A 15,257-nucleotide genomic window follows, 5' to 3' on the forward strand; every position below is an offset into this window, starting at 1 on the left:
AAAATGATAAATTTTATTTTTCTTATGGGAAAATATTATATACATAAAAATAAATGGAATAACAGTAAACCCATCATGAACTGTTTTAAAATTGAAATGAAAAACTACATAACATCCCTGAAAGTATTAGTATAGGAAAACCAGTCAATACTTGAGTTATACAAAACAATGTCGGAGTCTCTTGTCTTTTAAGTTTGGATCCTATGTCCTTGAACACACTTAAACACTTTATTTAAAATACCCCCTAAACAAAATGTTATTTCTTTTACTTCTGTTGTTTTAAGAATTTAAAAAATGTCTTAATTTCAAACAATGGCTTTTTTTCCCCCTCGATTGAGTTCTTTGTAAATTGTTGCAATTCACTGTGAATTGTAAGATATATTGTGAGTTTAAATAAAGCATAAAAAGAATAAAAAAAAATAAAAAAAAAATAGTCATTTAGACGTTTTTCCGGTTCCCTTCGGTCTCCTTGGTCATTCAGAATAAAACTTGCTCAAATATTGAACTTTTTCCAAGAGATCCAGGCGACTTTATTTCGGAAAGTCTGAACGGAAGTGAGGTCTTTGAAGCCGCATGCGGTCTTCGCGTAAAGCCGCGCGTCGCGTCAGTCCGCTCCGGTGCGGCAAGGCAGTAATATGCTCAGCGGCGGGGAACCGGGTCAGCCTGGAAGCAGATCCACGTCCAGGTGAGCCGAACTGTCCGGCTCGGCACGGCCCGGTCTGAAAACAACATGACGGAAGCGCGAGCGGCAGAGGACAAGGAGATTCCTGCGTGATCGTGGGACAGACGCGGAGCTGACTGGTGGAGCGCAGGCGCAGCTAGCCGGCAGCTAACGGAGACATGTCCGCAGACGGAACCGGGAGGATCCGCAGCCGCCTCAGGAACCTGCTGCGCTCCCCGTCCATCAAACTGCGGGGGACCGGCCACAAGCACGACCTGCGCAACAAGGTGCACGCGCACACACACACTTACTCTCTACCCTTCATCATCACCTGGATCCCGAAACCAGCCTGATGGTCCTGAGCCTAAACCTGGTCCGGATCCTAAAACCAGGTCTGGACCTGCAGGTTGAGTCCCACTGAAACACACACACACACACACACACACACACACACACAGACTCACACACACAGACTCACACACACAGACTCACACACACACTCATACACACATACACACACACACACACACACACAGACTCTCACACACACATACACACTCTCACACACATACACGCACACTCACACACACTCATACACACATACACACACACATACACACACACTCACACACAGACTCTCACACATACACGCGCACGCACACACACACACACACACACATACACACACACACACACACACACCTAGACACACACACACACTCACACATATACACACACACACACTCACACACACATTCATACACACACACGTGCATTCACACATATACACACACACACACACACACAGCAGAATAACAACATGAAGGAATTTTCGTTGGAGTGTGTTTGATCCGGATCTGCAGAGATCCAACAGATCCAGGTTTGAGATCCAGATCCCCTTCTGGATCCTTCTCATCACACCAGACCGTGTTCAGTTTGTGGTTCTGATCCAGGACCAACATCCTGGATCTCAGACCAGGATCTGTCCTGTCCTGTCCCTTGTGTGGCTCTTCAGGTTTTAATCAGCGAATCTTCACATCCAGACGAGCCGGTTTTCTAAACCTTTCCTCTGAAACTGTTCGCATCCCGGATCTGCAGGAAGTTGGAGCAAAATCTAAACTTTCACACAAAATGTTGAACATTATTTTTAAAACGAAGAAAAGGTTTGTTTGTTATTGATCCTCCACCACGATAAGAGTCTGGAGGACCTGGTCTACCTGTCCCTGATGGAGGACCCGGTCTACCTGTCCCTGATGGAGGACCCGGTCTACCTGTGCCCGCTGGAGGACCCGGTCTACCTGTCCCCGCTGGAGGACCTGGTCTACCTGTCCCTGATGGAGGACCCGGTCTACCTGTCCCCGATGGAGGACCCGGTCTACCTGTCCCTGATGGAGGACCCGGTCTACCTGTCCCTGATGGAGGACCCGGTCTACCTGTCCCTGATGGAGGACCCGGTCTACCTGTCCCCGCTGGAGGACCCGGTCTACCTGTCCCCGCTGGAGGACCTGGTCTACCTGTCCCTGATGGAGGACCCGGTCTACCTGTCCACGCTGGATGACCCGGTCTACCTTTCCCTGATGGAGGACCCGGTCTACCTGTCCCCGCTGGAGGACCCGGTCTACCTGTCCCCGCTGGAGGACCCGGTCTACCTGTCCCTGATGGAGGACCCGGTCTACCTGTCCACGCTGGAGGACCCGGTCTACCTGTCCCTGATGGAGGACCCGGTCTACCTGTCCCCGCTGGAGGACCTGGTCTACCTGTCCCCGCTAGAGGACCTGGTCTATCTGTCCCTGATGGAGGACCCGGTCTACCTGTCCCTGATGGAGGACCCGGTCTACCTGTCCCTGATGGAGGACCCGGTCTACCTGTCCCCGCTGGAGGACCCGGTCTACCTGTCCCCGCTAGAGGACCTGGTCTACCTGTCCCTGATGGCGGACCTGGTCTACCTGTCCCTGATGGCGGACCCGGTCTACCTGTCCCCGCTGGAGGACCCGGTCTGCCTGTCCCTGATGGAGGACCTGGTCTACCTGTCCCCGCTGGAGGACCTGGTCTACCTGTCCCTGATGGAGGACCTGGTCTACCTGTCCCCGCTGGAGGACCTGGTCTACCTGTCCCTAAAGGAGGACCTGGTCTACCTGTCCCCGCTAGAGGACCTGGTCTATCTGTCCCTGATGGAGGACCCGGTCTACCTGTCCCTGATGGAGGACCCGGTCTACCTGTCCCCGCTGGAGGACCTGGTCTACCTGTCCCCGCTAGAGGACCTGGTCTATCTGTCCCTGATGGAGGACCCGGTCTACCTGTCCCTGATGGAGGACCCGGTCTACCTGTCCCCGCTGGAGGACCTGGTCTACCTGTCCCCGCTAGAGGACCTGGTCTACCTGTCCCTGATGGCGGACCTGGTCTACCTGTCCCTGATGGAGGACCTGGTCTACCTGTCCCCGCTGGAGGACCCGGTCTGCCTGTCCCTGATGGAGGACCTGGTCTACCTGTCCCTGATGGAGGACCTGGTCTACAAGATGGAGGACCTGGTCTACCTGTCCCCTCTGGAGGACCTGGTCTACCTGTCCCCACTGGAGGACCTGGTCTACCTGTCCCTGATGGAGGACCTAGTCTACCTGATGGAGGACCTGATCTACCTGATGGAGGACCTGGTCTACCTGTCCCTGATGGAGGACCTGGTCTACCTGTCCCTGATGGAGGACCCGGTCTACCTGATGGAGGACCCGGTCTACCTGTCCCTGATGGGGGACCTGGTCTACTTGTCCCTGATGGAGGACCTGGTTTACCTGATGGAGGACCTGGTTTACCTGTCCCTGATGGAGGACCTGATCTACCTGTCCCTGATGGAGGACCCGGTCTACCTGTCCCTGATGGGGGACCTGGTCTACCTGTCCCTGATGGAGGACCTGGTTTACCTGATGGAGGACCTGATCTACCTGATGGAGGACCTGATCTACCTGTCCCTGATGAAGGACCTGGTCTACCTGATGGAGGACCCGGTCTACCTGTCCCTGATGGAGGACCCGGTCTACCTGTCCCTGATGGAGGACCCGGTCTACCTGATGGAGGACCTGGTCTACCTGTCCCTGATGGAGGACCTGGTCTACCTGATGGAGGACCTGATCTACCTGTCCCTGATGAAGGACCTGGTCTACCTGATGGAGGACCTGGTCTACCTGTCCCTGATGGAGGACCTGGTCTACCTGTCCCTGATGGAGGACCCGGTCTACCTGTCCCTGATGGAGGACCCGGTCTACCTGTCCCTGATGGAGGACCCGGTCTACCTGTCCCTGATGGAGGACCCGGTCTACCTGTCCCTGATGGAGGACCTGGTCTACCTGTCCCTGATGGAGGACCTGGTCTACCTGTCCCTGATGGAGGACCCGGTCTACCTGTCCCCGCTGGAGGACCTGGTTTACCTGTCCCCGCTGGAGGACCCGGTCTACCTGTCCCTGATGGAGGACCCGGTCTACCTGTCCCTGATGGAGGACCTGGTCTACCTGTCCCTGATGGAGGACCTGGTCTACCTGTCCCTGATGGAGGACCCGGTCTACCTGTCCCAGATGGGGGACCTGGTCTAAAAACAGCGACGTGGAACCGACAACAGACTAGCTCTGAGTCCCAACAACGGACTCCGACACAACTAACTCATTTTATCACCTGCAGGAATCAGAATAAAGAATAGAGTCAATAAAAGCAGCGTCAGGTGGAGGAGAAAGCTCAGAATAAACTCCAAACGCTGCAGCAGGTATTTACCTGTGGAACGTCATACGGCCATAGTTCCCCCAGATGGAGGGAGATCACTGCTGCTGTTGCCTAGCAACACCTGATAGATAACATGGTTATGTGTCGCTATGGGGAGGTAAGATGAGCGATGTCGGGATATGAGGGTTTGGTCGTATCGCCCAGTCCTGCTTTCCACAAACAGTTCCACATTTTATTAACATACAAAGTAAATTTAAAAAAGCTAATTAAATGAGATTAATGTAGAGAATTAAGCGTTTTTACTGTACTACAGTATAAAAATATAAAATAACACATGAAACTAATTTACAGTCCCGAGTGCTTTTAGGCCATAAATACAAAGTAGAACAGAAACAAATGGCCTGCTGGGGGAAAATAAAGACACCTCGAAACTTTACTTCTCTGGCAACTTGGAGCAGAAACGTTCAGCTGATTGGCTGTTGGCTCATGTCCACCATGTTTGATCGAGTAAATGGGCTCAGAGCCGATCACCGTAATCCACCTGAAGTTTACTGCGATCACTAAAGGCCATCATTCCGTTGCTCAGCCTTAATCTTGAGGTGAACTTTGTTCACGGAGATTTCTGGAAGCTTCCTGAGTCCATGCAGTGATTTCCAGCAGAGAATCATGTTTGCTTTTAATGCAGAAGATCACCAGCATACAGAGATTCCCTCTGCTTCTCTGGAGATGATATTCTACAGATCTTCAGTCTGACGAACATTTTTCTGAACTTTTACATCCGGTTTGTCTCAGATTGGTGAAGATCTGTCTAGTTTCCATTTGAGAGACTCTACCTCTTTGAAATGCTCCTTTCTACCAGGTCATGTTGCTGACCCACGTCTTGTTAACATTATTAGTTTTTGTGGAATTGTTTTGGGAAATGACACAAACTCACCTGCAGGTCTTTAAAAACCCTGGACCACTAAGACCTGAGGAAATGATGGGACTTTCTTGGTTTTTGTATTTTGCGGTGACATTGTGCTCCTAACTGCACCACGATGTCGGCACTTTGTGGAAGCGTTTGCATGTCACAGTTCAGTCTGCGGTAGAGCTGGGAGATATGGCCACAAAGTAAAATCGTTTTTTTTTTGTTTTTTTTTTAAATGAAATCCGATTTTATTTACTGTAAATAAAAAAAATAACAATAAATCATCAACGTCAAAAATTATTCTTTTTCAAAACTGCTTTTATTGCAGTCAGCCTGGGAGTTTACCTGAATTTAAAGTGCAACTAAAGAAGCTGTTAAACAAGAGATGCAGGCGCTGCCGCTGTAAACAATACAACATGTTTTCACCCAGTGCTTCTCCGCACTCGGATAGTTTTTAACTTTTCAGCATACATTTAAGAATAGGCCTCACTTCACTTGTGTAACTTTATAGTAAAATGAAAAAACTAATGAATAATAACTAAAAATGCCTCCTCTTGGAAGAAAAATAAAGATTCCTTTTAGAATATTTTGACATTAAATAACCAAAACAATTTCCCACATTGGCAATGAGGGAATAAAAATGTTTCTTTACACTTAACATGTGTTTAGAGAAAATGGACCCCTCTGGTACAGAATACTATTTTTAAAAAACCCCTGAATGTAATTAAAGCTATATTTCTAACATACATGTATTATAACATTCTTGCTGTTTTTTGTTTAATTTACACATTTTTGGCAGAAAGACGAGCCTGTCAGCTGCATCTGGCTTCAGACCCCTGTGGCATGTGACCCCTCCACACTGAAAACCCTGTGTTTCCATCACACCTAGAACTACGCAAAAACTAAATATCGCCTTAAATGGAAACACCTGCATTTAAAAAAAAAAAAAAAAAAAAAAAAAAAAAGTCTCAAATATTGCTAAAGTTTTTAGGATCTCAAGAGGAGATTTTTCAGACATTTTGATAAAGAAATATATTACAAAAGAATGATGGAAACACTTTTTTTGCATTTATGTGTCCCCAGACGTGACGTTGGGGTCGTGACCAGTTAATTCCCGGTAAAGATGGCGCGGTGTGGAATAAACAGCGAGTTTCAGAGTTTTAGGAAAAAAAAAGTGAGGGAGAAAAGCTTCGAAAAGCCGAAGCAAATTCTCCACAGCAAGTAGAAAACCCTAAAATAACGCTACGTGCCCACTTTGCATAAACCGTAATTTTTATAAAATCTCACGAGAGAAACGAGATTTCACAAAACTTCCAGTCCACTTTATATATAAAGCACATTTTTAAAAACAGATTGTTGCCAAAGTGCTGCACAAAGTCAAGTATCACAAAAGAAAAATAACATAAAATAGTAATGTTGTTAAAATAATAAAAACAGTTGAAACAATGAAAAATAAATAAATGCCCAATAAAATAATTAAAAGGAAAAAAAACCCAAAAACACAGAGGACCACACAATTCACACAGTGTTGAATTCACAATTCTTAAGTGTTAAAAGCCAAAGAATAAAAGTGGCCTTTAGACTTAAAGCTCTCCACCGTGGGGGCAGCTCGGACATGGAGGGGCAGAACATTCCTCTTGGACCGACTCCGGAGAACGCCCTCCAGTCACTGGCACCACCAGCTGGGACTGGACCTGAGACCTCCAGGTGCGAGCTGGGGTGTAAATGTGCAGACATTCGGTATGTATTGAGGGGCTGGTCCATTTAAAGCTTTAAAAACAAACAATAAGATGTTAAAATCAATTCTAAAATGTCCAGACAGGCGGTGGAGAGAAGCCGAAATCGGCGTTTTCTGGTACCAGTTAAGTCGTGCAGAAACTTGATGCTAATATGCTAAACATTGTTCAACAGAAACACAACTGTTGTTTGTCAAAATGTACAAATATCGTTTTTATTTAGTAAAAAATGTAATGGAAATGCAGAGCTTGTTGTCTGTTGCTAGCTGCCATGTTGTTGTGTTTACGCGGTTCTGTGGGAAACCAGCAGGAGGCGCTGACGTCACTAATAAGGTACGGAAGCCCAAAAGGTGCTGGCGGGGCAAAAAAAAAAATCTTGATTTTTATAAAAATAAATCTTCATAAACAGCAAATTGGAATGAATTGAGGAAATCGGTTAATGGCCCAGCCCTAGCCTGCGGATAAATAACGTGGAAGTGAGCCGGTGGATGATTCATCCCGCGAGCATTTTTCAGCCTGATGGGAGGAATCTCCACTCTGAGCTCTGAGGAGGAAAATGGCTAAAAGTATAAATAGAATTTGGTGCAGATAGAGGAGTCATGTGAGAGGAGCACACACACACACACACACACACACACACACACACACACACACACACACACACACTGCTGTTCGTAGTCAGCTGAACATTCAAAGTTTCAACACAGTACCTAACAGGTCCAAGTACAGTTCTGACTCCATGATCCAGCCTCCTCAGGACACGTTTAGCAGCATGAAGCATGAAGTAAGTGTGTGTGTGTGTGTGTTTGCATGCAGCAGTTTCAGAGGACACAGCTGAGTTTGTTGCCAAACTCGTCTGTTTGCCGACTCAGAGGAGGGAGGTGGTCTAACACAACCCTGAATCTTCATCTGCTGATTCTCAGGAACTTTTTCAGGAAGTAGTTTCTCGTAAACTCAGCAGTTTATCAGACCTGCGAGGTGGGGGAGGTGGAGGGTCGGGGTGGGGGAGGTGGAGGTGGGGGAGGGGTGGGGGTTGTTTATTTGTCTCCCAAGATCCCAAGGAGGTCATTTCAGACTCTTGTTGTTCAAGTAAATGTAACTAAGATCAGTGGGACTTCCATTTCTGGAGGATTTCAGTACCGTGGATGTCTGGTCAGAAGAGTCCTCTAGAAGTAAACTCAAGACAGGACGGACGGACGTAGGGACGTAGGTAGGGACAGACAGGACGGACGGACGGACGGACAGAGGGACGGAGGGAGGGACAGACAGGACGGACGGACGGACGGACAGAGGGACGGAGGGAGGGACGGAGGTAGGGACAGACAGGACGGAGGGACGGATGGACAGAGGGAGGGATGGATGGACAGGACGGACGGAGGGAGGGAGGGATGGATGGAGGGACGGACGGGGATGGATGGACGGAGGGAGGGACGGACAGACGGACCGAGGGAGGGACGGACAGACGGACGGAGGTAGGGACGGACGGACAGACAGGACAGACGGAGGGACGGATGGACGGACGGACGGACCGAGGGACGGATGGACGGACGGACGGACCGAGGGACGGATGGACGGACGGACGGAGGGAGGGAGGGAGGGACGGACGGAGGGAGGGAGGGACGGACGGACCGAGGGAGGGATGGAGGGATGGACGGACGAACAGAGGGACGGAGAGACGGACGGAGGTAGGGACGGACGGACGGACGGACGGACAGGACAGGACAGGACAGAGGGAGGGACGGACGGAGGGACGGACGGACGGACCGAGGGAGGGATGGAGGGACGGATGGACGAACAGAGGGACGGGACGGACGGAGGTAGGGACGGACAGACAGGACAGACGGAGGGAGGGAGGGACGGACCGAGGGAGGGAGGGACGGACCGAGGGAGGGAGGGACGGACGGACGGAGGGAGGGAGGGACGGACGGACCGAGGGAGGGATGGAGGGATGGACGGACGAACAGAGGGACGGAGAGACGGACGGAGGTAGGGACGGACGGACGGACGGACGGACAGGACAGGACAGGACAGAGGGAGGGACGGACGGAGGGACGGACGGACGGACCGAGGGAGGGATGGAGGGACGGATGGACGAACAGAGGGACGGAGAGACGGACGGAGGGACGGGACGGACGGAGGTAGGGACGGACAGACAGGACAGACGGAGGGAGGGAGGGAGGGACGGACGGACGGACCGAGGGAGGGATGGAGGGATGGACGGACGAACAGAGGGACGGAGAGACGGACGGAGGTAGGGACGGACGGACGGACAGGACAGACAGAGGGAGGGACGGACGGGATGGACGGACGGACGGACGGGATGGACGGACGGAGGGACGGACGGACGGACCGAGGGAGGGATGGAGGGACGGATGGACGAACAGAGGGACGGAGAGACGGACGGAGGGACGGGACGGAGGGACGGGACGGACGGAGGTAGGGACGGACAGACAGGACAGACGGAGGGAGGGAGGGACGGACGGACCGAGGGAGGGAGGGAGGGAGGGACGGACCGAGGGAGGGAGGGACGGACGGACGGAGGGAGGGACGGAGGGATGGACGGACGGACGGAGGGAGGGAGGGACGGACGGACCGAGGGAGGGATGGAGGGATGGACGGACGAACAGAGGGACGGAGAGACGGACGGAGGTAGGGACGGACGGACGGACGGACGGACGGACGAACAGGACAGGACAGAGGGAGGGACGGACGGACGGACCGAGGGAGGGATGGAGGGACGGATGGACGAACAGAGGGACGGAGAGACGGACGGAGGGACGGGACGGAGGGACGGGACGGACGGAGGTAGGGACGGACAGACAGGACAGACGGAGGGAGGGAGGGAGGGACGGACGGACGGACCGAGGGAGGGATGGAGGGATGGACGGACGAACAGAGGGACGGAGAGACGGACGGAGGTAGGGACGGACGGACGGACGGACAGGACAGACGGAGGGAGGGACGGACGGGATGGACGGACGGAGGGACAGACGGACGGACCGAGGGAGGGATGGAGGGACGGAGGGACGAACAGACGGACGGAGAGACGGACGGAGGGACGGGACGGAGGGACGGGACGGACGGAGGTAGGGACGGACAGACAGGACAGACGGAGGGAGGGACGGACGGACAGGACGGACGGAGGGACAGACAGGACGCACGGAGGGAGGGAGGGACGGACGGACGGACGGACAGGACGGACGGAGGGACAGACAGGACGGACGGAGGTAGGGACGGACAGACAGGACAGACGGAGGGAGGGAGGGAGGGACGGAGGGAGGGAGGGAGGGACGGACGGACGGACGGAGGGAGGGAGGGACGGATGGACCGAGGGAGGGATGGAGGGATGGACGGACGAACAGAGGGACGGAGAGACGGACGGAGGTAGGGACGGACGGACGGACGGACCGAGGGAGGGATGGAGGGATGGACGGACGAACAGAGGGACGGAGAGACGGACGGAGGGACGGGACGGACGGACGGACGGACGGACGGACAGGACAGGACAGGACAGAGGGAGGGATGGAGGGACGGACGGACAGGACAGGACAGAGGGAGGGACGGACGGAGGGACGGACGGACGGACCGAGGGAGGGATGGAGGGACGGATGGACGAACAGAGGGACGGAGAGACGGACGGAGGGACGGGACGGAGGGACGGGACGGACGGAGGTAGGGACGGACAGACAGGACAGACGGAGGGAGGGAGGGACGGACGGACGGACGGACCGAGGGAGGGATGGAGGGATGGACGGACGAACAGAGGGACGGAGAGACGGACGGAGGTAGGGACGGACGGACGGACGGACAGGACAGACGGAGGGAGGGACGGACGGGATGGACGGACGGAGGGACGGACGGACGGACCGAGGGAGGGATGGAGGGACGGATGGACGAACAGACGGACGGAGAGACGGACGGAGGGACGGGACGGAGGGACGGGACGGACGGAGGTAGGGACGGACAGACAGGACAGACGGAGGGAGGGAGGGAGGGAGGGAGGGACGGACGGACAGGACGGACGGAGGGACAGACAGGACGCACGGAGGGAGGGAGGGACGGACGGACGGACGGACAGGACGGACGGAGGGACAGACAGGACGGACGGAGGTAGGGACGGACAGACAGGACAGACGGAGGGAGGGAGGGAGGGACGGACCGAGGGAGGGAGGGACGGACGGACGGAGGGAGGGAGGGACGGACGGACCGAGGGAGGGATGGAGGGATGGACGGACGGACGGACAGGACGGACGGAGGGACAGACAGGACGGACGGAGGTAGGGACGGACAGACAGGACAGACGGAGGGAGGGAGGGAGGGAGGGAGGGAGGGACGGACCGAGGGAGGGAGGGACGGACGGAGGGAGGGAGGGACGGACGGACCGAGGGAGGGAGGGAGGGAGGGACGGACCGAGGGAGGGAGGGACGGACGGACGGAGGGAGGGAGGGACGGACGGACCGAGGGAGGGATGGAGGGATGGACGGACGAACAGAGGGACGGAGAGACGGACGGAGGTAGGGACGGACGGACGGACGGACGGACGGACGGACAGGACAGGACAGGACAGAGGGAGGGACGGACGGAGGGACGGACGGACGGACCGAGGGAGGGATGGAGGGACGGATGGACGAACAGAGGGACGGAGAGACGGACGGAGGGACGGGACGGACGGAGGTAGGGACGGACAGACAGGACAGACGGAGGGAGGGAGGGACGGACGGACGGACGGACCGAGGGAGGGATGGAGGGATGGACGGACGAACAGAGGGACGGAGAGACGGACGGACGGACGGACGGACGGACAGGACAGACGGAGGGAGGGACGGACGGGATGGACGGACGGAGGGACGGACGGACGGACCGAGGGAGGGATGGAGGGACGGATGGACGAACAGACGGACGGAGAGACGGACGGAGGGACGGGACGGACGGAGGTAGGGACGGACAGACAGGACAGACGGAGGGAGGGACGGACGGACGGAGGGAGGGAGGGAGGGAGGGACGGATGGACGGACAGGACGGACGGACGGACGGACGGACGGACGGACGGACAGGACAGACGGAGGGAGGGAGGGACGGACGGAGGGACGGACGGACGGACGGACCGAGGGAGGGATGGAGGGACGGATGGACGAACAGAGGGACGGAGAGACGGACGGAGGGAGGGACGGACGGAGGTAGGGACGGACAGGACGGACGGACGGACGGAGGGACAGACAGGACGCACGGAGGGAGGGACGGACGGACGGATGGAGGGACGGACAGGACGCACGGAGGGAGGGACGGACGGACGGAGGAGGGACGGACGGACGGACGGACGGACGGACGGACGGACGGAGGAGGGAGGGACAGACAGGACGCACGGAGGGAGGGACGGACGGACGGACGGACGGACGGACGGACGGACGGACGGAGGGAGGGAGGGAGGGAGGGACGGACAGGACGGACGGACGGACGGACGGAGGGACAGACAGGACGCACGGAGGGAGGGACGGACGGACGGACGGACGGACGGACGGACGGACGGACGGAGGGAGGGAGGGAGGGAGGGAGGGACGGACAGGACCGGACGGACGGACGGACGGACGGACGGACGGAGGGAGGGAGGGAGGGACGGACAGGACGGACGGACGGACGGACGGACGGAGGGAGGGAGGGAGGGAGGGAGGGAGGGAGGGACGGACAGGACGGACGGACGGACGGACGGACGGACGGACGGAGGGAGGGAGGGAGGGAGGGACGGACAGGACGGACGGAGGGACGGACGGACAGGACGGACGGACAGAGGGACGACGGAGGGATGGAGGGACGGACGGAGGTAGGGACGGACAGACAGGACAGACGGAGGGAGGGACGGACGGACGGAGGGAGGGAGGGAGGGAGGGACGGATGGACGGACAGGACGGACGGACGGACGGACGGACGGACGGACGGACAGGACAGACGGAGGGAGGGAGGGACGGACGGAGGGACGGACGGACGGACGGACCGAGGGAGGGATGGAGGGACGGATGGACGAACAGAGGGACGGAGAGACGGACGGAGGGAGGGACGGACGGAGGTAGGGACGGACAGGACGGACGGACGGACGGAGGGACAGACAGGACGCACGGAGGGAGGGACGGACGGACGGATGGAGGGACGGACAGGACGCACGGAGGGAGGGACGGACGGACGGAGGAGGGACGGACGGACGGACGGACGGACGGACGGACGGACGGAGGAGGGAGGGACAGACAGGACGCACGGAGGGAGGGACGGACGGACGGACGGACGGACGGACGGACGGACGGACGGAGGGAGGGAGGGAGGGAGGGACGGACAGGACGGACGGACGGACGGACGGAGGGACAGACAGGACGCACGGAGGGAGGGACGGACGGACGGACGGACGGACGGACGGACGGACGGAGGGAGGGAGGGAGGGAGGGAGGGACGGACAGGACCGGACGGACGGACGGACGGACGGACGGACGGAGGGAGGGAGGGAGGGACGGACAGGACGGACGGACGGACGGACGGACGGAGGGAGGGAGGGAGGGAGGGAGGGAGGGAGGGACGGACAGGACGGACGGACGGACGGACGGACGGACGGACGGAGGGAGGGAGGGAGGGAGGGACGGACAGGACGGACGGAGGGACGGACGGACAGGACGGACGGACAGAGGGACGACGGAGGGATGGAGGGATGGATGGATGGAGGGACGGAGGGACAGACAGGACGGTCGGAGAGAGGGACGGACGGAGGGCGGGACATACGGACGGACGGATGGAGGGACGGAGGGACAGACAGGACGGTCAGAGAGAGGGACGGACGGACGGACGGATGGAGGGACGGAGGGAGGGACGGACGGACCGGCGGAGGGACGGACGGAGGGAGGGACGGACGGACGGAGGGACAGGACGGAGGGATGGACGGACAGACAGGACGGTCGGAGAGAGGGACGGACGGAGGGCGGGACAGACGGACGGATGGAGGGACAGACGGACGGACGGACGGAGGGACAGACGGACGAATGGACTGAGTGGCTTGTTTTCACTCTGAACCTCACTGGGTCACGTCCGGTTGAATTGATGTTTCCACAAACAGTTCCACATTTTATTAACATACAAAGTAAATTTAAAAAAGCAAATTAAATGAGTTTAATGTAAAAAAATGAAAGAAGCATTTTTACTGTACTGCAGTGTAAAAATATAAAATAACGCATGAAACTAATTTACAGTCCTTGAGGCCATAAATACCAAGTAGAACAGAAACAAATGGCCTGCTGGGGGAAAATAAAGTTACCTTAAAATGTAAAGTTTATCTTTATTTATCAAGTCATGGTGCAACATATGCAGTCCACAGCATTGCTACTTGCAGTGGTACGTCGCCTGTAATGTCAATAAAGGTTAGCTAGTTTGAAGTTACAAGGCTGAAACACTCGGATCACGTCTCGCCACTCCTCATGGCGAATATTTAACCGTAAATCCGTCGATCGGCGTGTTGCGTGAACACGATCCGCTGAACCATGCGCACGTTCTTTATGATTGGTTGTTGCCTCAGCTCCACAGTCACTAATTCTGCTTCAAATTCCAGTGTCTCCCGCAACATGGAGCCGGAGACGCTGGAGCGATTGGCTGTTGGCTCATGTCCACCATGTTTGGTTGAGTCAATGGGCTGATTACCATAATGCACGTCCCGCACCTGTACGTGCACGGCATGGTACACCCCGACCGACTCTCAGAAATCAGTCCGACGGTGACTTCTGACCTTTGTCTTCCAGGTGACGTTGGAGAAGGTTCTGGGGATCACCGCCCCGGGGAACCGAGCGCTGGCCTGTGACCCCCAAACTGGACTGCTGGCCTATCCTGCAGGGTGAGTTCGGTCATTCCTCTATGTTCCGGTTTGGTTCTGTAAGTTCTAGCTCCACGTCCGGGCTGGACCGGTATCCGTGAGTCCAGCTGGAGGAGTAAAACCAGAACCATCTGGAAGGTTTGGTCCAGTCCTCAGAAGCTTGGGTTAGTCCCACTGGGACATGTTTAGACCTGATCAGTAGTTTCTTGTTGTGTAAATGTCGATTATCCTGATCCACATTGAGTCCAGCAAAGACTCCAGAGTAACAGATCTATGTTGTCTACATCCAGACCGCCGTGGCGTGGCGGCCATGGGGCTGATGGAGGCAGGTGGAGGAAACCTGTTCCACATGGCTCCAGAAGGTGGAGGCTTGTGGAACTAAACGTCCACGTGAGACAAGTTGTTTCCAAC

General features: G+C 56.2%; 1 protein-coding gene across 1 annotated transcript in view; it reads left to right on the forward strand.

Moving 5' to 3' along the window:
* Nucleotides 1-674: 674 nt before the first annotated feature.
* Nucleotides 675-15,257, forward strand: part of mapkbp1 (mitogen-activated protein kinase binding protein 1) — a 55,811-nt gene continuing 41,228 nt past the window's right edge. Inside the window, exons 1-2 of the mRNA XM_079261670.1 lie at nt 675-948; nt 14,776-14,867. Coding sequence (XP_079117796.1) covers nt 841-948; nt 14,776-14,867 — 200 coding nt within the window. The 5' untranslated portion in view covers nt 675-840. The remainder of the gene's footprint in view (nt 949-14,775; nt 14,868-15,257) is intronic.

The sequence above is a fragment of the Telmatherina bonti genome (assembly GCF_933228915.1).
Source record: "Telmatherina bonti genome assembly, chromosome: 22".
NCBI lineage: Eukaryota > Metazoa > Chordata > Actinopteri > Atheriniformes > Telmatherinidae > Telmatherina > Telmatherina bonti.